The sequence below is a fragment of the Pipistrellus hanaki genome, assembly GCF_964339955.1.
Source record: "Pipistrellus hanaki genome assembly, chromosome: X".
NCBI classification, from domain to species: domain Eukaryota; kingdom Metazoa; phylum Chordata; class Mammalia; order Chiroptera; family Vespertilionidae; genus Pipistrellus; species Pipistrellus hanaki.
In genome coordinates, this window is record NC_140524.1 from 49,144,692 (window position 1) to 49,169,804 (window position 25,113).

At 39.9% G+C, this 25,113-nt stretch overlaps 2 protein-coding genes across 6 annotated transcripts in view; one reads left to right on the forward strand and one right to left on the reverse strand.

Annotated features, from left to right (window-relative positions):
• The window catches only part of MORC4 (MORC family CW-type zinc finger 4), a 737,287-nt gene extending 734,658 nt beyond the window's left edge, over positions 1-2,629 (forward strand). Inside the window, exon 18 of the mRNA XM_084870446.1 lies at positions 2,405-2,629. Within this exon, the coding sequence (XP_084726572.1) occupies positions 2,405-2,428 (24 nt within the window). The 3' untranslated portion in view covers positions 2,429-2,629. The remainder of the gene's footprint in view (positions 1-2,404) is intronic.
• PWWP3B (PWWP domain containing 3B) overlaps positions 1-25,113 on the reverse strand; it is a 43,706-nt gene that overhangs the window by 6,054 nt on the left and 12,539 nt on the right. For 2 of the 5 annotated variants that reach the window (XR_014793742.1, XR_014793743.1), the window contains exons 4-7: positions 11,297-11,431; positions 10,487-10,582; positions 8,599-8,642; positions 6,825-6,917 (exon numbers count right to left, since the gene is read on the reverse strand). Coding sequence is in view for 3 of the 5 variants with exons in the window: in XM_084870464.1 (XP_084726590.1) it covers positions 4,641-6,707 (2,067 nt within the window). In the remaining 2 variants the exon portion in view is untranslated. Of the gene's footprint in view, positions 1-3,067; positions 6,918-8,598; positions 8,643-10,486; positions 10,583-11,296; positions 11,432-25,113 lie in introns of those variants that run through there. The other 3 variants (XM_084870464.1, XM_084870463.1, XM_084870465.1) reach the window with 2 other exon arrangements.

The following is a 25,113-nucleotide window of genomic DNA, read 5'->3' on the forward strand; positions in this document are numbered from 1 at the left end:
CCGTCTTATTGACTGTAGGCTGTTGTCCAAACTTAAAGATGCCACCTAGCAGTCACAAGTGTGTACTCCCATGTAAATTTCCCCTTATACCCACTTATAATCCGTTGCTAATTTGATATTCTCAAAATCCATTCCAAAACATGCTGGTATATTTTAGCTAGTTTCGGATTTTCCACCTAAACAGAGATTGCATTTTGCTTTTCGTACAGTGATACCTTACCCTTTCAATGAATTGGGATCAATGAAAAATATTTGCTGGACATTAAGACAAACAATGTCCTTTGAGATAGCTGCCTTGGAGGAGGTTATTGCCTTGTTTCCATGAACAAGAAAGCTGTTTTCTAATAGCAAGGGTTAGGGACTGTTTTTGGCTGGTTAAGGAGGTGGGATTGTAGATATAAGATTCTCACACCCATCACTAATATAGGTTTCAGAGTTGTACTCTCTCCTTATTAGGACTTATATATTGATATATAGACCTGTAAATGTTGTAAATAGTTTTTATGCTTCTCTGCCAACCTTTCAATTACAATATGGGCCTGATAGCAGAAAATCTGCCTTATGATTGGAAGAGATGGGGGTCTCTTTAATCTAATGAATTAGGTGCACATTCCTATCAGACACACAAATTTAGGTTAAAGATTCATGCAAAGAAGAAAATAGATGCATGTCTGAGACACATCTTCCTCACTTCAATATATGCCACAATATAAATGACATACCAGGAGGAATCAGGTAACCCACCTTTAACCCAAACCCAGTAACTCACAAATGTGTGGAGACCTGGAACTCTGGTTTTCAAATACAGGCAGTGAGAGTAATAAACATTACTCACTATTGTGATAAAACTATAGGCCTGGTGCACGAAATTTGTCCACGGGGTGGGGGGTGGGGTTCCCTCAGCCTAGCTTGCACCCTCTCCAATCTGGGAGCCCTCAAGGGATGTTCAACTGCCCATTTAGACCCGATCCCTATGGGCATTCGGACATCCCTCTCATAATCCAGGACTGCTGGTTCCCAACTGCTCACCTGCCTGCCTTCCTGATTGCCCCTAACCACTTCTGCCTGCCAGCCTGATAACTCCCTAACCACTCCCATGCCAGCCTGATTGATATCAAACTGCTCCCCTGTCAGCCTGTTTGTCCCCAACTTCCCTTCTCTGCCGACCTGGTCACCCCTAACTGCCCTCCCCTGCAGGGTGGATCACCTCACCTCCAAATGCCCTCCCTTGCAGATCTGGTCCCTCTCAATTGCCTTCCCCTGCTTGCCATCTTGTGGTGGCCATCTTGTGTCCACATGGGGGAGGATCTTTGATCACATGGGGGCAGCCATCTTATGTGTTGGAGTGCTGGTCAATCTGCATATTACTCTTTTATTAGATAGGATAGAGGCTTGGTGCATGGATGGGGGCCAGCTGGTTTGCCCTGAAGGGTGTCCCGGATCAGGGTGGGGGTTCCCTTGGGGCATGGGGCGGCCTGGGTGACAAGTCTGTGGTGGTTTTCAGGCCAGCCAGGCCTCCCAGCGACCCAAGCGGAGTCCCTGGTATCTGGAATTTATTTACTTTCTACAATTGAAACTTTGTAGCCTGGAGTGAAGCCAAGCGCACTCCTCGCTTTGTGGCTCCTGCCATTTCTGTTTGGATTTGTTTACCTTCTATAATTGAAACTTTATAGCCTGGAGTGGAGGCCTAGGCCAGCTAGGGCAGAGGGAAAACTTGGCTTCCTCTGTTGCCAGGGGCAACCCTAGCCTGTTCTCTCCAGCTCCATGGTTGCCGCCATTTTTCTTGGGATTTATCTTCTATAATTGAAACTTTGTATCCTTGAGTGGAGGCCTGGGCTGGCCAGGGTATGTGGAAAGCTTACTTCCTCTATTGCCGGGGAAACCCAAGCCTCTCAATTGCTCTCTGTGACTGCAGCCATCTTGGTTGAGGTTAATTTGCATACTCACTCTGATTAGCTGGTGGGCATGGCTGGTGGGCATGGCTGGTGGGTGTAGCAGAGTGATGGTTAATTTGCATATTATTCTTTTATTAGGTAAGATAATAAATTCTAGTGCTTTTAGATATTAGATTGTTATCTGGCTCACTTTAAATCTGACCTTGTCATTTGGGTCATCTTAAATCCTTAGAGCAGAGCAGAGCTTTAAACCATTGCTTGCTCTCCTGACTATCAAGTATATGAATGAGTGAATACACAAATAAGATAGTAAAGATACAGTGGTGCCTCACACAACGAACTTAATTCGTTCCAGGAGCAAGTTTGTTATGCGAAAAGTTCGTTATGTGAAACGCGTTTTCCCATAACAATACATGTTAAAAAAAATAATTCGTTCTGTAGCATAAAATATGCTAAGATGACATAAAAAAGATAAATTTTTATTAGTATTTCCTGTTTCATTTCAACAGAAATCACCTTCCTGCTTTTTTTAGAAGCCATGATATAAAAAAAATATTGAGTTTAACTTAAAAGGACGACTGCCGTGATACGTGCGTGATTTAATTCGTAATGAAGAACGATTGCCGCGATACGTGCTTAAGTTAAGCGCAGTGACTAACGACTGCCTGCAGTGCCTGCGCGGAAGGATGCAATACATCGGCAGCGATCGTGGAAGCTCGGGCGAAGCAGTCGTGGAAGCTCGGGCAAAGCGGTCGTGGAAGCTCGGGGCGACTTCGTTGTGTGAAACGAAGTTCGTTGTATGAATCATGAAATGAAGTTCGTTGTGTGCAGCGTTCGCTGTGCGAGGCGTTCTTTATGCAAGGCACCACTGTAATATCAAAAACAAAAGATAGAAATGGCTCCATGGAGAAAACCAAAGGTGGGCAATATATTGGAATAAAAGGGAATGCTATAGAGTACATACAGTGTGGTTTCCCAGGATATGAGGCCCACATATCATGTGGTGATGGTCTGTTATCAAATACTCCTCAAGATCATGAGGAAGTTATGTGGATTGACACAGTTATTTTAAAGCAGTCTTGGTCTTTATCAGGCAGACCAAGAGAAGGTTCTAGGGAATCAAAAGCTTATGCAATTTGGAAGACTTTATTTTAAAATAATACAAAATCAAACATGAAAGTTAATATTTATTTAGAATGAAAAGATAATGTATAACAAGCATTAAAATGATGACAACTACAACAAGCAAAATTCCAAACAGAGAAACACCAGTTAGTAACTACACGATCTGAAGTATGATGAAGTGAACATTCAAAATGAAAGATCTAATGGTTTTATTACAAATGAAAACATCAAACTTTTGCAAATTTTACATAAACATGTGGCCATGGAAACATATAACAAAAGCCTAAGAGTAACACTTGTCTCACTCTAAGAATAAAAATGCAGACAGGTTCATGTTAAGCCTTTAGTGTTTATTTTTATGTCAAGTTTCTAAAATAAAGTAGCCCTTATAACATTTATTTTCATTAAAATCTTATTTCAAGTTAGAATAAGCTATTCATTGGTTTCAGACTTCAACTGTCAGCTGTATACTTTTGAATATATTTGGATAATTGTCATATTTGGCCAAGTGGAGGCCTTTTCTATGACTCATTTCCAAATTCACAGATTCTGGTCCATCTACTCTTTGTTTTAGCCTGGAATGACTTACCAGTTGGTATGTATATTGTTGGAACTAACTGGGACTATTTTACTAATATACAGAGTGCTTGGTTTAAGCAAATGTCTATATATTTAGAGATACTATAGTCAGAACAAAATGTTTGCATTTTCTACAGTTTATAACAAACTAGATGGGCTCTTAAGCAATCAGCCTGGACTCATACTCTAGAGTAGCCAGACTATGAATACAATGACTCTAGTTTTCTTCCACATGTGGACAGATGGCTATATTTAGATACAGATACTGTTAGTTATGATGTCTGTTTAAGAAACTATTCACCTATTGAATAATAGACACTCCACAAATGGAATTTCAGGGAAGTATAGAATGAACAATCCTGTTCCAGGCTGCCAAAATTATTTTCTGCATGCTGAGATGTTATTCTCACACATATAGATTGCATGCAGATAATCCATTTACTTTATTTTTGAATTCCAGATTGTTTTCTTACAAAAGCAATTACAGTTATAATATATAGCAAAGCATCTCTATCTTTGGTTTTTTGTCGCAGATATATTTTTCCAAAAATAAATAGGTATGGCAGGAAAAATAATTCAACTATCTTAGGAGAAACCTATTATTTTATAAAAACTAAGCAAAAATATATAATATAATCAATGTTCCTTAGACTTCTTTCTAATCATCTCGCTTAATATCTAATACTAGTGCAATTTTAATATGCAAATGATTGTGTACCCTGTATTTAACTATACAGCATAGACACAAAGATGTCAAAAAACAAAACAGTACTTTCTCTTAAAATTATTTAAGAATTATGAATTCTAAAAATGTATGAGATAGAACTGCTAAAATCTGTTAATAAGATTGACTTTAAAGAAGCATAAGAAAGAAAATATTGATGTAGTAATATTGACAGATCATAGAGATCGCAAAAAACCACACACAACAAAACCTGAATACATTACCTAAAGCCTCCAGTTTCTGGAAAATATGTTAGGGTTTTTTTAAACACTAATATCTATGAAAGCTCCTTGTTATGATCTGGACATGCAGATGATTTAGTGAGCTTTTGTTGATGGCTTCCGTCTCTTTTCAAATAGGATTTTTGCATCAAATAACTCTCTTTCCCTGTATCCTAGAGATGGCCCTTTTAGATACTTTGCTTCAGCTTCATTGTAATCTAATCCATCTACTGCAGAAATTGAACAAATGATTGCTTCTGGTAGAAGAACTTCTAGGATAAATTTAATTTTATCATCTCTTATTCGAGCTAGCATTCGTTCGTCTATTTTTTTGTAGATTTCTTGTAAATATTTTACCACCTCATCCAACTGATCTTCATCTTCAAAGTATGTTTCAATACAAGGAGTGAACCTCTTTGCTTTCAAAAATGATTTCAGCCACCTGGATTCTTTTGTGCCATTTAAAATGGACAGAAGATGGTTTTCTGTTCCTTTTGCATTCACAATGAAGTCCACTAGATTCCTGTTGGCTCGGTCCCGAGCCGACTTCATTCGGTCAGGAAGAATTTTTTTGAAGGACATTCTCTTGGCCGGGGAAGCCATGGCCATTGTTTCCTTAGAATCATCATTATGTAGCTTTGGAAATAGGTTCCTAAAGGTATCTTGTTTGATTACTTTCCTGATTGGATAACTAATGTCAGCAGCATAATACTCAAGGAAAGAGCCTGTAAAGGAACCACAACCTAGTCTAACTCTGTAGTCACAAATCAGTGAGATGCACCAGTCAATACTTTCACTGTAATCCTCCCTGGCTTTATCCACTAGTGCTTGTTTCTCTTTACAATCAAATTTTTTTAAACTTCTCAAAAGCACTCGAATGCCTCTCTTTACAGGATTCATGTTTGCCTCAACAAAAACCACACTTGCTTTTTTCTCTTTTCGCCTGATGCTTTTCACTATGGCTGGCCAAAATGGATATTTTTTATATTTAAACCAGACTATCATTCCTGCTTCAAATGAACGTGGCTCATAATGAAAAACAACGGGTGGAAGTACTTCGTCTTCCTCATCGTCATCTAGTACAGAAGGATCAATAGGATTTAGAGGCACTGATTTATCAGAAGCTTGGAGTTCTTCTCCATATTCCTCAAAATCTGGATTCTGGTCACTTCTTTCATTATGGAGTGAACAATCCATGACACGGTTAGAGGCACTAAATGAAACCTGATATTCCCATGAACAATGACTGGGGGATGCCAGAGCACCTGACTCTGATTCCACAGGTTGATTCTGGCTGGAATCTAAGCATGAATTTGAGGGACCCTCTCCAGGATCCTCAATATTCTCTAATAAGGTAGAGCATTCAGAGGAAATGGCCAGGGTCTTTGGGTAGATATCCTCTGGCTCCTCTTTCAAATTTTTTGGCACAATGAAGATATTTGGTGATGAAGTTGGATTGAACTTCTCTTCTTTAACATAAGCATCTTCCTCTTTGATTGTAGAATCCAAAGGCATAATTGTTGGGATGTCAATCTTTTTCTTGCTCTCCTTTTCATCATCTTCTGAAAGTGAAGAGAAAATTTGGCACCAGCTGGAGTTTTGTGATGATTTTGTTTCCATCTCACTTGGAATAGTATCAATGGTTGCATGCACTTGTGATTTATCATCATACAGGGAATCATCACTCTCTGAAGATACTAACAGAAGTGTTGGAATTTCACTTTCTTCAAGACACTTTGATAAGTTTCCTTTAGGCTTCCGATACTTTTTGCGAGGGGGTGAATTAGAAAGCTTTTGTGGTACATTTTGAGATAGTGTAGTGGTCTCTTCTTCATCTGAACTGCTTGTTTGATTCAAATTTGTTCTCTTATTCAGAATACCCAGTGCCATTTTTAGTGATCTTGCATAAGCTGTTTCCTCTCTAGGTGAAGAACTGCCCTCTGACTGTACTGCTATTGAGGAGGCAATGGCTTCAATTTGAGATTTATTTAGGATTTTGGTTTCCTTGCTTTCCACTTTAATTTTTTCATCTAGTGAGAGTATTTGAACTTCTAGGGAAAATGTCTTCTTTCTCTTACTGTTTGATGAAGTCTCACATCTGGACAAAACTTTTGCTGGCCATAACTGGTCTTTCCAATTGCATAAGACATATTCAGCATCCATTATGACTTAGATTTGTGTACTATCAGAGACTGAGGTGAATGGCTATTCTTGTCACTATTAAGGCAGTCCCTACCCAAAACAACACTCTCACCAAAATCTCCTTTGTCTTAGAATTACCAAGTATTTACAGCTTGTTTGGTCTGCTCTCCTCCAGCAGAATTTCCCAAGGATGCTTGAGCCCGTTGCTTAAATGGGACAATATGAGAGATACTGCAATAGGGAAAAGGAAAAGAAGAAAATTATCAGCAAACAAGATTATTCTGCCAAAGTGGAAGGTGAACAGTTACAAATAGAGATAAAAGAACGAATAATGCTCAGTGGGACATGATATGGATGGGGAAAATGCAGCATAATATAAAGTGAGTGTAAAAATTAAAGAAGTGTGCCAAAACCGGTTTGGCTCAGTGGATAGAGCGTTGGTCTGCGGACTGAAAGGTCCCAGGTTCGATTCCGGTCAAGGGCATGTACATTGGTTGCGGGCACATTCCCGGTAGGAGGTGTGCAAGAGGCAGCTGGTCGATGTTTCTCTCTCATCGATGTTTCTAGCTCTCTATCTCTCTCCCTTCCTCTCTGTAAAAAATCAATAAAATATATTTAAAAAATTAAAGAAGTGGTTTATAATACCTCAAATTCAAGAACTTGTTCTTATAATCTTACAAATGATTATTAAGGACTGAATCAGTGCACTTGCTGGCAGAAGTGGGAAAGGTTGCAATGGTAAATCAGGTACTCTGTGTTATTAACTCCTTTGGGACATTTATGTCTCTACTGCTATACCTAGGGCAGTGGGACTCCAAAGTTTTCATGTATCAGAATCATCAAGAGGTCTTCATAAAACTATATTTCTAGGCCTCATCTTGATAGTTTTATCCAGAAGATTCCAGATAGGATCCAACATTTTGTATCTCTAAGTTCGCAAGTGATTCTATTGTAACTTGTCCAAGAACATGGAGGAACACTGTTCTAGTCAAAGTGTGGTATGCGTACCCTCAGGGGTATGGGAAGAGTTTGGTGGGGGTACGCGTCGCACCGGGTTTGGTGGAGATATGCACTGCACCGTGCTTAGCTGCGCCTAATTCTACGTTCTCATGAGTACGAGGGGTACTCAGCGTTACAAAAATTATAGAAGGGGTACACATATGTCAAAGGTTTGGGAAACACTGTTCTAGATGAACACATGGTTTTATAATTTTTAAGGTATAATTATTTTCCTATTTACCCAAAGCAGGCAAAATATGCATCTCCTGGGCTGGGACAATAACACAATGACCTTGTTAAAAGCATGAGTTTAGAAGGAGGAGATTCAGAATGGTTGCTATGCTTACTAATTGGGTAGGATAGTTATTAAAGATTTATTGAGAGTAAGGCAGCTAAAACTCAGGTAGAAATTTGAATAGCCTCTTGCACAATTTCTTCATGGTGGTCTAACATGAGATTCTTCTCACAAACTAGAATTGATGACTTTTATTTTTAAAAATATATTTCTTATTAATTTCAGAGAAGGATAGGGAGAGAGAAACTCCAGTGATGAGAGAATCATTGATAGGCTGCCTCCTGTATGCCCCCTACTGGAGATCGAGCTCACAACCCAAGCATGTGCCCTGCCCTGGAATTGAATTGTGACCTCCTGGTTCATAGGTCAACAGTCAATCACTGAATCACACTGATCAGGCTAAAACTGATGATTTTTAATTACACAATGCTATGGCTATAGGACAGGGTGCAAAATAAATTATACCTCAAAATTTAAATCTAACATGGTTTTAGTATGAAATGTAGCTTCTAATTAGAAAATGCTATGGTTGCATCCTTGGCTGGGTGGCTCAGTTGACTGGAGTATTGAACTGTATACCAAAATATTGTGGGTCTGATTCCCAGTCAAGGTACATACCTAGGTTGCAGGTTTGATCGATGTTTCTCTCTCTCCTTTCTTCTCTAAAAAAAAAAAAAGTCAATAAAAACATATCTTTGTGTGAGTGTTAAAATACTGTGCAGAGAAGGAAGCAAAATAAATTCAAACTCAAGTTCTCAACAAGTTTTTAATGTGAAATGTTTTGTGAAATGAGAAGAGCCTCACATGTGTCATAGAGGATCTGGTCTTATGACCCGGTTGTACTGATTCTCATTTGAAAAGAAGAAAGGCTATATAAAAGGAGATAGAAATTCAAACCAAACAAATGGAAAAAGCATATAGAAACTTTCCTACCCAAACATTAGAAGGCATGTCATTCTGAAACACAGGGATAAGATGAAATCTCATCTATGATATAGATACCATATTTATTTTTCTTCTTTTTCTTTTTAAATTCTCTTTGTGACACAGTTATTTGGTTAATGTGGAAGTAATCTCTCTGATTAGAAAAGTGTGAGCTGGGGATAAGAGAGAAGGTAACAAATTGTCCTGTGTCTATTATGAGCAAGACTATAGATTTTTTTTTTAAATCTGCACATCAATCATTATGTTGATTTTTTCTTCTTTGCAAAATATTTTTTTTCATTGGAATTTTAATAATACTCCACATATTGTCTCACAGACTAGTAAAACAAAATTATGTTTCATTGCTTTATTTCCCATTTTCATAAAAATGGTTGCCTGAAGAAAATGTAGTAAACCTGGGAAGCCCCATCTTGTGACCAGAATCAGAACTGCAACCTCCACTGCAGGCATAATCAGGGCTTCAATTATAATCAGATCTTTTTTATGAAAATCGAATGGAGTACATTTAGCCAGCCAGAAGCCTTCTCAGGCTTCTAGAATTTTCTATTCTAAGTTCAAGGCTTTTGTTTTGTCAAATTATAACAAGGTCATAAAGTTTTCAATTACAATGTTTGTGATTATAAAAAATATACAGAAGCTTATTAAAAATTGAAAGGGTGCAGAGATATATACAAAATAAAGTACAACTCTACAAATAGTCACTATGAATATTTTCTATAATATCAGAATTGTTTTCATATAGGAATAAATATTTTCAAACCAACATCAGATCTCAATTAAGAACATATTTTGAACATATTCCTATGTAAATATTTCCCACATGATTTTTATGAATTACTTTATATTTTCCCCACATTTACAAAATTTTATCTCAGTATTTTTTTAAATTTTTTAATTTTTAATTTTTAAAAATATATATATATTTTATTGATTTTTGTACAGAGAGGAAGGGAGAGAGATAAAGAGTTAGAAACATCAATGAGAGAGAGTCATTGATCAGCTGCCTCTTGCACAACCCCCACTGGGGATATCCCTGCAACCAAGGTACATGCCCTTGACAGGAATCGAACCCTTCAGTCCCCAAGCCGACACTCTATCCATTGAGCCAAACTGGTCCCGGCTTATCTCAGTATTTTACCTAATGATGTAAACAAGTAAATAAATATGTATTGGTACTATTTTAAATAGTAGTAAAGGTAGCTCTGTTTCTCCAGCTACACAAATGATCTTATTAATAGTGTGGCAGATATGTTTTCTCAGACTTGGTTGCATATACTGTAATAGCTAGCATACCTATGTTTTACTAAAATACATATTGATTTTTAAGTGAGAACATATGATAAATGCTATTCTATAATTTCCTTTTTTCACTTTATACTGTTTATCAGACATTTCAAGTCACTATACATATTTATTTTCTACATATATAATATTCTACTGTATGGTTATATCATTCCATACAATATTTTTAAAAAAACTGCTTATAGAAATAAACCAAGTCCTTTCTCCATCTCAATCTTAAAAGATATAGAAAAATAGTTCTTGCTGACCAAAGCCATACCTGTGATTTGAAAGAATGAGTTGCGAGGACACACGCAGGGCTGTAGCCAACACAGCAATTAGGCTACACACTTGATCAGGTCCAGGACAGCGTCCACTATTGGCAAAAAACAAAGGGAGGATGTTTGCACATCTGCACATACCTACGAATGCTTATGTGTTTTAAACAAAATGGATATGTTGTTTCAGCTTCACTTTTCTTTCATGGTTATAAAAATAATCATGGAAAAATATACCCTAAAGATGCTGCAATGGGCTAACCTGACCACTGAGAAATGCTGACTAACATGGGAGTTTATTTTCTCCCAGTTTTTTTTTCTAATCACACATATATATGCATATGTATGTACAATTGTCTTCAGTCAACTACACATATGTTCCCCTTTCCATGTTCATATACAGGTGACATATAGCCTTTCAATCAATTCATAAGAGTATTCTCTCCCATGCTGTCACATATTTTATCCATCATTTTTTGTGTAAAGTAAAAATGCTTAAAAATTCAAGCAGTAACAAAATTCCAGCAACATAAACATGGAATACCAAGTCAATAAATTAGCATGAATGTCTATACTGCACTGAAATCTTAATATAGAGGCTGCAATCTGATCACTTCTTCTCCCACCATAGATTTTTAAAGCATTGGGAGATACAGAAATGCTAAAGGATTAATTCCTTTAAAATGCCAGAAATTCTTTCAAAACCACACACTCATCTCACCCACTTTAAGACCACCATTCCTATTTTTCTTATCTTTACTCTTGGACCCAGAGAAGTCCCTAAAAATAACTAGATTTAAGGCAGTCATTACCTTGAAGCTTTTTGTCAGCTGCAGCCTCCTGAAATGCAGTCCCTCCACCAAGAATGGCCAGGCACTGATTGCTTCCAGGCTTCTGAGAGAATGCTCCGCCTCCTCCCAGTGATGGGGAAGAGAGAAGGCCCCTTCCTGAATTGGAGGAGGGACAACAGTCAAGTTAAACTACTGAAGTGTTAAAGGGTAGAAAATGTTCCTTAAGGAACTTAAAAGAGAAATGGCAACAAACGTCTGTTTAATTTCCATTCAGACCCTTAGAATGTGTAACTTCTTGGTTAAAAGTAGTAGCAAATTCCTTTATTAAAAAATAACAATCTAGTTTAAAATATTCGTTCCATATTTTTTCCTTGCCTTATCTGGCATTTTGCTTCTGCAGGTAAATTTAAAACCCAGTTGCTAATGCTTCATTAAAATAGCTCACTAAGACTCTAGATTGGGATTGCACTAAAACTGTACATATTTTATGAAAAACTACTTCTTTGTAATAATTTTTTTTGTTCCCAGTACTTGGTAGTCACTCCTTTCATTTCTTCTCTTAAATGCTTCAGAAAAGTTTCAGATATTTCTTTACAAACTTGGATGTTTCCAGCTAAAGGCTGAAAATTTCTGGTTTGACAGTAAAGTATACATTTCACATACCCTCATCAATAATTATAAATTCCTTCTTATGTTTTGTTGGCATTTTCCACACAGGCAATTCAATGTGAGAAATTAATTTTTTAAAATGTACTTGCCTTTGTTTATATGCATGTCTAAAATAAAATTTGCAAATTTTGTTCATTAAAATTCTACCATGTTAAATTTAAACTTATATTTTTAACTTAGAAAGACAATTTTAAATACCATTAGTGCTAATTTTGTGAATGAAAATATTTGGGGATGAAATACCTGTGTAGTATATAATATTACCCCATATATATATATATATATATATATATATATATATATATATACACACACATATATACATATATATATATATATATAGTAAAAATCTATCTTTATATATGCATTAATATTGGAATAATAAATACCAATAAATAATGAAGATCTCTAGGCTAGTGTGTTAGTAAGGGCTCTAATAATTATATGGGATGTTTAGTTCTATAAACAACCCCTAAATCTCAGAGGTTCAACCATAAAATTTTGTTTTGCTGATGTCAAAGTTCAATGTACTTCATCACTTCATCAAGTGGTCAGAAAGGGGAAAGGTTCTCTGTTCCAAGCAGTCATTAAGAGACTCAAACTTCTTCTATTCTACAGCTCTACCATCTTCTTTGGCCTGGAAGTCCTCCATTGCATTCTTTGTACTTAGAAATTTTATAAAGAAGGGTGTTGGAGAAACTTGTGGAACCTTTTGGGGGCCAGGGCTGGCAAATTTTACTGCTGGTCACAGTCAACTAGATAAAACTGCCATAGAGGCTGGAGAAGGTAGTTTTCCTGTGACTCACAGGAGGAGAATGAAACAGGGTTTTTTGAACACATAGCATTCTCTCTACAGGAACTTTCCCCTTTCCATCTTTTATAGACTTCTGTTACATGATTAATACTTTTTCACCACCACGTATCAGTTATAAAGACTAGGACAGTAGAAACTTAGTTGCTGACCCTAAATCAATTCTTTGCATTCTTCTTCATTACAAGAACCACAGCTGCACTCAGGTTGACTATGTAAACTCTTAAAATAGTATTTTTCCAAGACTTTCCTACTGTAAGCTATGACCATGTAATGGCATTTCAAAAATAGGTGTAAAGATTTAGAGAAGGTGCTTCAGAAGAGGTTGGACAGCCACTTTGTGCCTTTTTCCACTTTCCCTCTTTCTTTTGCTTTCCCCCTAGAACTTGTGCATGATATATAATAATTCAGAGAGACATTATGGACCAAGTGACTTAGATAAGGAATGTAACTCACACCCTTGCCAAGTGGCTCAGTTGGTTGGAGCATCATCCAGTACACCAAGAGGTTGAAGGTTCAATTCCCAATCATGGCATATAGCTAGATTGTGGGTTCGGTCTCTGATTGGGGCACATACGGGAGGCAACTGATTGGTGTTTTTCACATCGGTGTTTTTTCTCTCTCCTTCTCTTCCTCTCTAAAATCAATAAAAAAGGTATCCTTGGATGAGGATTTTTTTAAAAAGGAAGGTAACTCACTAGGGATGGAAGTACCTTAACCATTGAATAATGTAACTACCTCATTTCAATAACTTTAACTTAGTGAAAAAGTAAACTTCTATCTTACTTAAGTCACTGTGTTTTCCAGTCTCTCTTCTAGTAGAACAAAAGAGTTCATCTTACAAAAATAAAAAAAATATCATTTTTATTAATATTTTCAAAGCTTCAGGTTATTACTATATAAATTCAAGAGATTAGGCCAGTGGAAAATATGGCTTTAGTTAAATAAAGAGACATATTCAATTACATATTTTATAATGTAATATTTCTCATTCTGTCTTCTCATTTCGCATGTTTGGAAAACAAACAAACACAGACAAAGTATGGTCATTATATTAAGAATACAGTCTTCTGCTGAGGCCAGTTTGGCTCAGTGGTAGAGCGTCGGTCTGCGGACTGAAAGGTCCCAGGTTCGATTCCGGTCAAGGGTATGTACCTTGGTTGCGGGCACATCCCCGGTGGGGGGTGTGCAGGAGGCAGCTGGTCGATGTTTCTCTCTCATCGACGTTTCTAGCTCTCTATCTCTCTCCCTTTCTCTCTGTTAAAAATCAATAAAATATATTTAAAAAAAAATACAGTCTTCTGTTTATTTTATTTATTTTTTATATTGCACATAAATCAGGAAATGCTACAGTAACTCACTATTTCCAAAACAAAATGCAAAGGAAAACATTAATTCCATATATAATATTTTATATTTTACTGTTTTTAGAGGTAGAAGGAGGAGGAGAAGAATAACCAAGAATGAATGTTGCTACTATTATTAGAATGAAGACAGGTAGTAATTATAGATATAATAATATCTAATAACTATAAACATTTTTTATGTGCCAGGCACTATTCCAAGTACATGGCATATTATCTCATTTAATACCATGTGGTAATTTTAGGGAGAAGAGCTCCTATAACTGATTTATTTTGCATAACAGTAATATTATTAATAATAATGACAACAATAGAAGCCAAAAGTGCTCTGTATTGTGTGCCAGGCATTGTGCCAAGTTCTCTGTATATATAATATTCTTTGATACTCATAAAATCTTTTTTAAATTGGTATTATGAATATTCCCATTGTGTAGGTGAGACATTAGAGAGGTTCATGAACTTTTACAGGTATTTGAATCTAGAGTCCATGTTCTTAATCACTAAGATACACTGTGATTACCTCATTTTAACTACAAAATGCTCTATGAATGTGTGCTGATGAGTGGGTGAATTAATTAATTTGCAATATCTATGTATTAGGAGTCACTAGAATGTAGAGAATTCTTATATTGCATCTAATATAACATAAATTAGTCGTATCTTACATAATAATAGACTAACATGTAAATTGACCATATCTCCATTACGCCCACCAGCCAAACAGGAGGGGATATTTCAAATTAGAAGGACAAAGATGGTGCAGAGTGGCCGGGTGGGGCAAGATGCCTGCTATGAGAGGGAGGGTGGAGGGAGAAGGGATCTACAGGAGAGGCACTCGGCCGCAGTGAAGACTAAAACTGTAGACTCCAAGTCTGCAACGAAGATGAAGACAGCAGTCTGCATTGAAAACGGCAGACTCCAGGCAGAGTCTGCAGCAAAGACGAAGATGGCAGACTCTGGCTGGAGTCCGCAGTGAAGTAGTGAAGATGAAGATGGCAGACTCCGGTCAGAGTCTGCAGGGAAGATGAAGGTAGCAGACTCTGGCCGGAGAATGCAGCAAAGGTGGTAGACTCTGGCCGGAGTGAAGGTCTAGGTCCTGAGTGCTGGAGGAAAACCTGCGCTGCGAGCCAAAGGAAGAAAGGCCTATTGCACAAATTTCTTCATGCAATGGGCCTCTAGTATAACATAATAAATTATGATAGTGAGTGGTATCCAATTATTTTAGCCAAATTCTAATGCTTAGAAACAGGTCATAGGTCCTGCTAATACTTTAGGAGAGGGAATTATACCAGGGGTGCATCATCTAGGGCAGCGTTTTTCAACCGCTGTTCCGCGGCACACTAGTGTGCCGCGAGATGTTGCCTGGTGTGCCGTAGGTGCAGACAAGACAAGAATTTTATAATTTTTCACTATTTTGTTTACTTAATATTTCATAATAAAGTAATTATAAAATACTTTCTTTGTGTTTATTTGATTCCTATTCAAGAGAATTACTTTATATATAGTCAATATAGGCACAGAGTTAAATTTTTTAACATTTTCTAATGGTGGTGTGCCTCGTGATTTTTTTCATGAAACAAGTGTGCCTTTGCCCAAAAAAGGTTGAAAAACACTGATCTAGGGTATGTTTATCACATTACTCTTTGATGAAAAGAAAAGTATAGCAATGTTGACATGATCATCGTGTCTGTCTAGGCCCTAGACAGACACGATGATCATGTCAACATTGCTAGTAGGGGTGTCGAACTCAATCAGAGAAGGGGCCAAAATCTAAAATCCAGCCTAAATCGCGGGCCGAATGGTTTACTGAACAGTCATAAACTGACAATGTCATAAACTGACAGCAGAGTGCAGTGATGACAGCGCGGTGCAGGCCACATTGCAAGGCCTGGCGGGCTGGATTTGGCCCGCGGGCCTTGTGTTTGACACATGTTACAGGGTTACAGGTAAGGGGAGAGTGTAACTATATAAGGATAGCACAGAAAGTCCTGGGGATGATGGAACTCTTCTGTATTCTGACTGTCGTAGTGATCATATGTATCTATCCTACCTAATAAAAGAGTAATATGCAAATTAACCATCACTCTGCTCCACAAGCCATGCCCACCAGCCACACCCACCGGCCAATCAGAGCGAGTATGCAAATAAACTCAACCAAGATGGCTACAGCCACAGAGAGCAGCCACAGAGAGCATTCCTGGCAATGGAGGAAGTCAAGCTTTCTGCCTGCCCTTGCCAGACTAAACCTCCACTTAAGGCTACAAAATTTCAATTATAGAAGGTAAACAAATCCAAACAGGAATGGCTGCTGCCACTGAGCAAGCAGGAAGCTTGGCTCCACTACAGGCTACAAAGTTTCAATTGTAGGAAGTAAATATATCTTAGATACCAGGGCCTCCGCTTGGGTCGCTAAGGAGCATGACCAGTCTGCAAACCACCACAGGCCCCTCCCCTAAGCCGCCCCATGCCTCAAGGGAACCCCACCCTGATCCGGGACACCCTTCAGGGCAAACCAGCTGGCCCCCATCCATGCACCAAGCCTCTATCCTATCTAATAAAAGAGTAATATGCAGATTGACCAGCACTCCAACACACAATATGGCTGCCCTCATGTGGTCAAAGATCCTGCACCTATGTGGACATAAGATGGCCACCACAAGATGGCCAGCAGGGGAGGGTAGTTGGGAGGGCCTAGGCCTGCAGGGGAGGGCAGTTGAGAGGGACCAGGCCTATAAGGGATGGAGTTGAAAGTGATCAACCCTGCAGTGGATTGCAGTTAGGGGTGACCAGGATGGCAGAAGAGGGAAGTTGGGGGCAAATGGGCTGTCAGGGGAGCAGTTAGACACCAATCAGGCTGGCATGGGAGTGGTTAGGGGGGTGATCAGGCTGGCAGGCAGTGGTGGTTAGGGGCAATCAGGAAGGCAGGCAGGAGAGCAGTTGGGAGCCAGCAGTCCTGGATTGTGAGAGGGATGTCCGACTGCTCATTTAGGCCCACTAAACAGGCAGTTGGATATCCCTTAAGGGCTCCCAGATTGGATAGGGTGCAGGCTGGGCTGAGGGACAAATCCCCTCTTCCCCCGTGCATGAATTTCAATAAAATACAAAGTAGTGCATACATAAAAAGTCGTTTTATGTATGATAAAGTATGATATTAAAGAATAATTTGAAAAATAAAAATTTAAATGGAAATATTTAACAACCATTATATAAAAACTAGAGGTCTTGGTGCACAAAATTTGTGTATGGGGGAGGAGGGGGGTCCCATCAGCACAGCCTGCACCTGCTCCAATCTGGGACCTCTTGGGAGATATCCAACTGCCAATTTAGGCCCAATCCTGGCAGTCAGACATCACTCTCACAATGGGCTGCTGGCTCCCAATTGCTCACCTGCCTGCTTACCTGCCTGGCTGCCCCTAACTATCCCCCCTCCCGCTGGCCTAATCTCCCCTCACTGCCTCTTCATGCTGTCCTGATTGCCCCCAACTGCCTACCCTGCTATCTGGGTCGCCCAACTGCCCCTCATGCTGACCTGGTAATTCCCAATTGCCCTTCCTGTAGACCTGGTTGCCCCTAACTGCCCCCTGCCAGCCTGGTCAACCCACACAGCCTGCTTTTCAGCCACTTGGTCATCCCTCACTAACCCCCTTGCCAGCCTGATCACCCCACGTTGTTTGGTTGTCCCTCACTTACCCCCTTGCTGGCCTAGTCATAGGCATCCATCTTGTGAAGACATGCAGTCAATTTCCATATTACCTCTTTATTATATAGGATAAACGCTCTACAAGTATCAAAATTTGTACCTTAGAAAATTAACTTTCATTCGAAATGCTACTAGCAAGATACCTATGAAAAAACACACATGGTGTCAAAACAAGCCAGAGGAAAATCATTTGGCGGGGGGGGGGGGGGGGGGGGGGAGAGGAAGAAAGGAAAAAAGAAAAGAAAAAGGATCCCAAGTCAAATTTATAGAAAATATCCCTTTATTACCTTTTGGTCGAGAATATGTTTGTATATTTTCAGAAAACAACTCCGAGACCATCTGGATTCCTCCAACAGAGAGGAATTGACAGGAGTGCTCCAGCCATGAAGACAGAAGAGAAACAGTTCAGAGATGGAAGACACTGACCACGCCTCGCCATACCAGCAGACAGCAGCTGTGTGTCACTGAAGGATGCCCAGGACCAAACCAGAGACAGTCGGACCTGTATCACCACCATTTGTCCACCAACCAGATCTGAAATATCATGGCTGACATGTACAATAAAGAACTGTTTGACATTGAAATCGGGACTCAAAAGAACTGTCGGCCCAGAAAGGAACTCACTACAGACTGATTCATTTGCCTCTCAGCATAACCATTATGGCTTGTCTCAGTTTTGGTTCTTACAAGGGTATTTCTTGGATCACATGATCTCACACATCTAGAGGAAATAATGAACGACATAAACTGATGAACAAAAACAGATCCAGAGACAGAGAAGCAGCGATCAGACTCTCAAGCCTCAGAGGGAAGGTAGGGGATGGTGGGGGAAAAGGGGAGAGATTAATCAAAGGACTTGTGTGCATGCATATAAGACTAACCAGTGGCCATGGACAACAGGGGGGGTGAGGGAATATGTGGGGAGAGGTTTGGGATGGGAATGGGGAGGATGAGGACAGTTATGTGATACCATAATCAATAAATTAAAAAAATAAAATAAAAAACATTTGCTTCTTCCTAAAGCATATTTAGTAACAAAGAAAACAAAAATAATACCCATATATACATTATTAGAATACACCAGTTCCACTTCCACTTAAGATATAAAAAGCATGTCACTGATAATTTAACAATGATAAAAATATAGGTAATCAGCAAAAGCATACCATTCCTTGAGCCTATCAGAGAACTGAGATAAACTGAATTTCAAAGAGTGACCAGCCCCTTGTGGGACATATGAACTGTTTCACCTTTGGCAAGTATGGAGAGAGAGGTGGCTGACAGCAGGTGAAAAGAAATCAACTGAAATTTTAATGAATTCTTAAATTCTTAATAGGCTAAGGTCTCAGTAGTTTAGAATATCTGGCATCCCAGGCACTAATACACTCACTGCCAAGTTCTTTTTCACAGTCCTTAACCAGAAGCACACAAACATGACTGGGGACAAAGCAGGAGTACAAAAAGAGCCCATCTCAGTGGTTCAGGTATGCATGAAACAATCAAGTGTTACTGGTGGACAGAAATGCAGCCCCATACACTAAACTATTCTAGGGGAGAAACAGAAAACTTGCTCCTTTTGGACCCAGGTTTAAAAACAAAAACAAAAAACAACCCACACAAAACACTGTTTCTGGAGGAGGAACAGTAAACTCTGGGCCCAGGATCCTACAAGAATGAAAAGCAGTAATAAGCTACTGATCAGGAAAGAGCAAGACTATATCTCTCAGCAAAAACCAACCACAGATACAAACCAGAGTTTAGCTGGCATACTAAGAGGAAAGAATGCTAAGAAAAAATGTGCAACCCTCAAAGTCCAGTTGTATATGACTTTCCTAAGTTTAAGGCTGAACAGGATAACAGAAAGTGTTTCCTGCATCATCATGAGGCTAGTATCTAGTAATAACAGGAGTCTAATGCTATGAAGTAGGCAAGAGCACAAAGACAGACACCCCTCTAAAGGCACAGGTATGAAGAAACTGCTGAAAATTTAGTGTTGAGAAAAATCATTGAGAAAAATTCTATGGCACTGTAGGCTCCACTCTAAGCAAAGCAATGTATGTTATTCAAGCCAGATAGCAATGAAGTGAGAAAAGGAGGACACAATCCCTAGTATATTTTATGATACCAGAATTATCCTGATACAAAAGCTAGAAAAACACACACAAGTAAACTACAGATCAATGTCTCTCATAAACAAAGTCATATCCAATGTTATAGATACAGAAATGATACATAAAATGATACAGGATAACATCTATATATATAAAAGTCTAAGTGACCAGAATGACCGGTCACTATGATGTGCACTAACCACCAAGAGGCAGATGCTCAATGCAGGAGCTGCACCCTGGTACTGCCCACAACCAACCTCCCCCAGCAGGCCAACCTCCCGTGATTTCTCCCCAGGCCAGCAGGCCCAGATCACCTGATCTGGGCCTGCTGGCCAACCTTCTGTGGTCTCTCACCTCCAGCCAGCCAACCTCCTGTGATCCCTCCCCTCTGGCCAGCAGGCTCCAATTGCCTGATTAGGGCTGGGGCCAGGGCTGGGCCAGGGAATTGGGGTGGATGGTGGCGGACACCGGCACCTTTCCCAGGGCAGACGAGGGCCAGCTCCTTCCTTGGGGCCTTTAGCTAACCTCCCATGTCCTGTTCCTCCCCGCAGCCAGCAGGCCCTGATCAGCCTACTGTCCACCAGTCGCAGTGGCCAGGGAAAGCGGAGGGGAGAGACAGGGAACTGTATGGTAGTGGGGCGCCAATGATGGTTTGGAGTCTGGCATCCATTCCTACCACACCTGGACTGGCAACCATCAGCTCCTCTCTGGCCCAAGCCTTATCAGCCTGGCCCTGATAGAGGCCAGGCCTAGAGACCCCACCCATGCACAAATTTTGTGCACCAGGCCTCTATTAGAATATAAAATGATATAAAGTAAAATACAATGTTATAAAAAAGAATAATACATCATGACAAAAAGGAGTTTATCATGGGAATGTAAACATTTTTATACATTTGCAAATAAATCAATATACCAGTAAACATCAGCAGACTAAAAAGTAAAAAAGATATCATCTTAATGCATAAAAAGCATTTGACTTAATTCCAGAGACATTCATGATAAAGAAACACCCAGAAAACTAAGAATTAAATGGATCTTCCTCAATCTGATCATGGGCATCTACAAAAATCCTAAAGTTAACATCATACTTAATGGTGAAACATGGAATGCTTTTCCCCTAAAATCAGGAAAATCTCAATGATATCTGCTCTTACAACTTCTATTCAAAAGTATATTAGAGATCTAGCCAATTCAGTAATGCCTGAAAAATAAAAGCATACAGGTTGGGGGAAAAAAAGAAATAAAAGTGTCTTTATTTGTAGAAAACATGATGGCCTATGTAGAAAATCCTGTTGAGTTTACAAAAAAAAAAAAAAGCGCTATTAGACCTAATAAGTTTATTATCACCAAACACAAGGTTAATATAAGACAATTCATTTCTATATAATAAAATTTGGCTGTTGCAGTTTTAAAAAGAACCACTTATGATACTATTTTAAACAGGAAATTCTAAGGCAGAACAAATGTAACTACTATGTGTATGATTTCTATGCTGAAGACTTCAAAACCCTGATGAAAGAACTCTAAGGAAGACTTAAATAAATGGAGAAATATACCATGTTCATTGATTGAAAGATTAACTATTTTTAGGATGTAACTTCTGCCCAAACATATCTATTGATACATAATCATTAAAATCTCAATCAAAACCCCAGCAAGCTTTTTTGGAAATAAAAGATAAGAATATATATCTAAAATGTTTATGGAAAAGCAAAGGAGCTAGAATAACCAGACCAATTTTGAGAAGGAAATACAAAGTTGGAAGACTCATACTACCTATTTCAAGACTGCAGTAATAAAGACAGTGTATTATTGGCATAATATAGACATATAAATACAATATAAAAAGACTAGCAAATATTCACTTTTCTTTAAAGAACGCATCAATTTTATAAAATTCTTTTCTGTTATCTGTCTGTGCTATTCCAATCTCAAGATCCCCGGTCCATCCAGAGCTCCAGGCTCCCATCCTCCAGCTCACTTTCTTACTGGAGCAGTCTTGGCCTTAAGCACATGAGAATTCTGGCAGATCCATTGCCTTGTCACTGAAAGATGCCCAAACTTCTTCAACTTAGTTTTATTAAGTGCCTGATGTGGGCAAAGCTTTGAACTCTGTTTTGGGCTCAAGAAGGCCTGGTCTCTCTACCCTCTGAAAGAGGATACAGGTCCACCCTACATACCAGGCTTACCCTTGCCTTCCACTGGTCTGAGAACCCGCGGTTCACTAGGAAAAGGCCTGGGCAGGCACTGGCAGGTCAGGGCCACTAGTAACATGACAGCCAGTGAAGGTCCCTTACGCATTGTGTCCTTGCATTGGAGTGCGGTGATTCCCAGGCTTGAATTCTTCAAGCAAAGGCAGGGGACCAAAGCAAACTTTACCTCCCCACCCCCCAATTCCCAGGGAAACACAGCCATTCTGCCCAGTACTCATGGCAAGCTGAGGTCACTGTGCTCATTAGTGGTAGTCTCTAAGCCTCCAGGACTCCACAACTCTGGAGTCCCAGGTTTATGCTCACCACTAAGATAGCGCCTGCAACAGCTTGGGCTTGAACCCAGAGAGCTTTGAACTTGCCTGTTTCCACCATTAATATTTGCTAGTCTGCTTGTATTGTATTTATATGACTATCTTATGCCAATAATACACATTCTTTACAGGATACAGACCTTGGTGAAGCTGACAAAGAGCAGGCAGGGGGATAGGGGCTAGTAGGGGAAATGAGAGTGTCTATGAAAATGCTTAGGTCCCTGGCAAGAGGTCTATAGAAGAGGGGTCTTCAAAAGAAAAGGCTGCTCCTCAGGTTTATGCAATAGATTTTTTTTAAAAAAAATATTTATTGTTGAAAGTATTCATATGTTCCCCTTTTCCCCCTTCGACCCCTTTCCTACCCCCAGCTCTCACCACCCTACTGCCTGTGTCCATGCGTTATGCAAATATGCATACAAGGTCTTTGGTTGATTTCCTCCCACTCACCCACCTTCCTCTGCCTTCCCTCTGAGATTTCACACTCTGTTCCAATAGATTATTGACAATGGTAATTAAACGGAGAAATTTCAACAAACAATGATGAAAATTTCAACCAATGATGCTAGAAAAATTAGACAGCATATGCAAAAATATTCATCTTGACCTTAGCTAAGGCCATATAAAAATGAATTCAAAATGAATTACTGACTTAAATATAAAAGCAAAAATCATAAAACATCTAGAAGAAAAAGTAGAAAATCTTTGAAACCTTCATTTAAGCAAAGATTTATTGAGACACAAACAGCATGGACCATGAAAAATGTTGGTAAATTTGGCTTAAAAAATTCTGCTCTTCAGAAAATAAAATGAGAATCCGGAGTGGGAGATTTAGAAGAGGGGTCTTCAAAAACAAATATTTGATAGAGTTTTTCTCCAGAATATATAAAGAACTCTTACAATCCTACCTAATAAAAGAGTAATATGAAATTAACAATCACTCTGTTACACCCACAAGCCACGCCCACCATCCATGCCCACCAGCCAATCAGAGCATGTATGCAATTAAACCCAACCAAGATGGCTATGGCTACAGAGAGCTGGAGGGAGGCTTGGGTTTCCCAGGCAACAGAATCCAAGCTTTCTGCCTGCCCTTGCCAGCCCAGGCCTCCGCTCAAGGCTACAAAGTTTCAATCGTAGAAGGTAAATAAATTCCAGATACCAGGGCTTCTGCTTGGGTCACCAGGGGGCATGGCTGGCTTGCAAACCACCACAGGCCCCTTGCCCAGGCCACCCCATACCCCAAGGGAACCCCCACCCTGATCTGGGACACCCTTCAGGGCAAACCAGCTGGCCCCCAATCCATGCACCAAGCCTCTATCCTATCTAATAAAAGAGTAATATGCAGATTGACCATCACTCTAACATACAAGATCGCTGCCAGCATGTGGTCAAAGATCCTGCCCCTTTGTGGACACAAGATGGCCAGCAGGGGAAGGCAGTTGAGAGGGACCAGGCCTGCAAGGGAGGGCAGTTGTGGGCAATCAGGCAAGCAGGGGAGGACAGTTGGGAGGCACCAGGCCTGCAAGGAAGGGCAGTTGGGAGGCACCAGGCCTGTAAGGGAGGGCAGTTGGAGGCAATCAACCCTGCAGGGGAGGGCAGTTAGAGGTGACCAGGCTGGCAGAAGAGGGAAGTTGGGGGCAAACAGGCTGGCAGGGGAGCAGTTAGACATCAATCAGGCTGGCATGGGAGTGGTTATGGGGTGATCAGGCTGGAAGGCAGAAGCAGTTAAGGGCAATCAGGAAGGCAGGCAGGAGAGCAGTTGGGAGCCAGCAGTCCTGGATTATGAGAGGGATGTTTGACTGACCGTTTAGGCCTGATCCCACTAGGATCGGGTCTAAACGGGCAGTCAGACATCTCTTGAGGGGTCCCAGATTGGAGAGGGCGCAGGCTGGGCTGAGGGACACCTGACCCCCACTCCCACCCCTGTGCATGAATTTCGTGCACCGGGTCTCTAGTTTAATAATATCAATAGCATTAATAACCCAATAAAAATGAACAGAAATTTAAATAGACCCTCATGAATGAAGATATAAGCATTCCCTGCTTCTCAAGAGTTTACATTACACCACTTTGTTTTTATGGAGGACCTACATTAGTACCTATTTTTACTAAAGAAAATAAATCCTAAGAGGATTTTCACTTTTATGAAGAAAAGGTGAAGATAGTGAGTCAGCCTTGGTTTTGCAGTGAGAAGTAGCATACCATCCTCCCCCAAGCTCCTTTCCTGGGAACTACACTTAGCATTTCAGCCTCAATCCCTTAGAACTTTGAACTTTGTCTGTTAGCATCTGTGTTTAATCTAGTTTTACTTTGTACATCAGTTAGGGAGATGTGTACTAAGGTATCAGGAAAGCCTAGTAGAGCTCTAATAAAGAGGGAATATGCTAATTGACCATCATGCACTCACAAAGATGTCAGTGCCCACAGCCAAAAAAGAGGGAATATGCTAATTGACTGCCACACCCTCAGAGATGGCACTGACCATAACCACAAGATGGTAGTGCCCAGTCCTCTCAGCCCTGCCGGGGCGGCAGGCACACAGCACGGCTGGGCCTGCCACCACTAGGAAGGCCCAGCCACTCCAGGTGTCTATCTCCAGAGTCCCCCATTCCCCTCAGCCCCCCAGCCACTCAGAGAGCCAGCCTGAGGGATGATT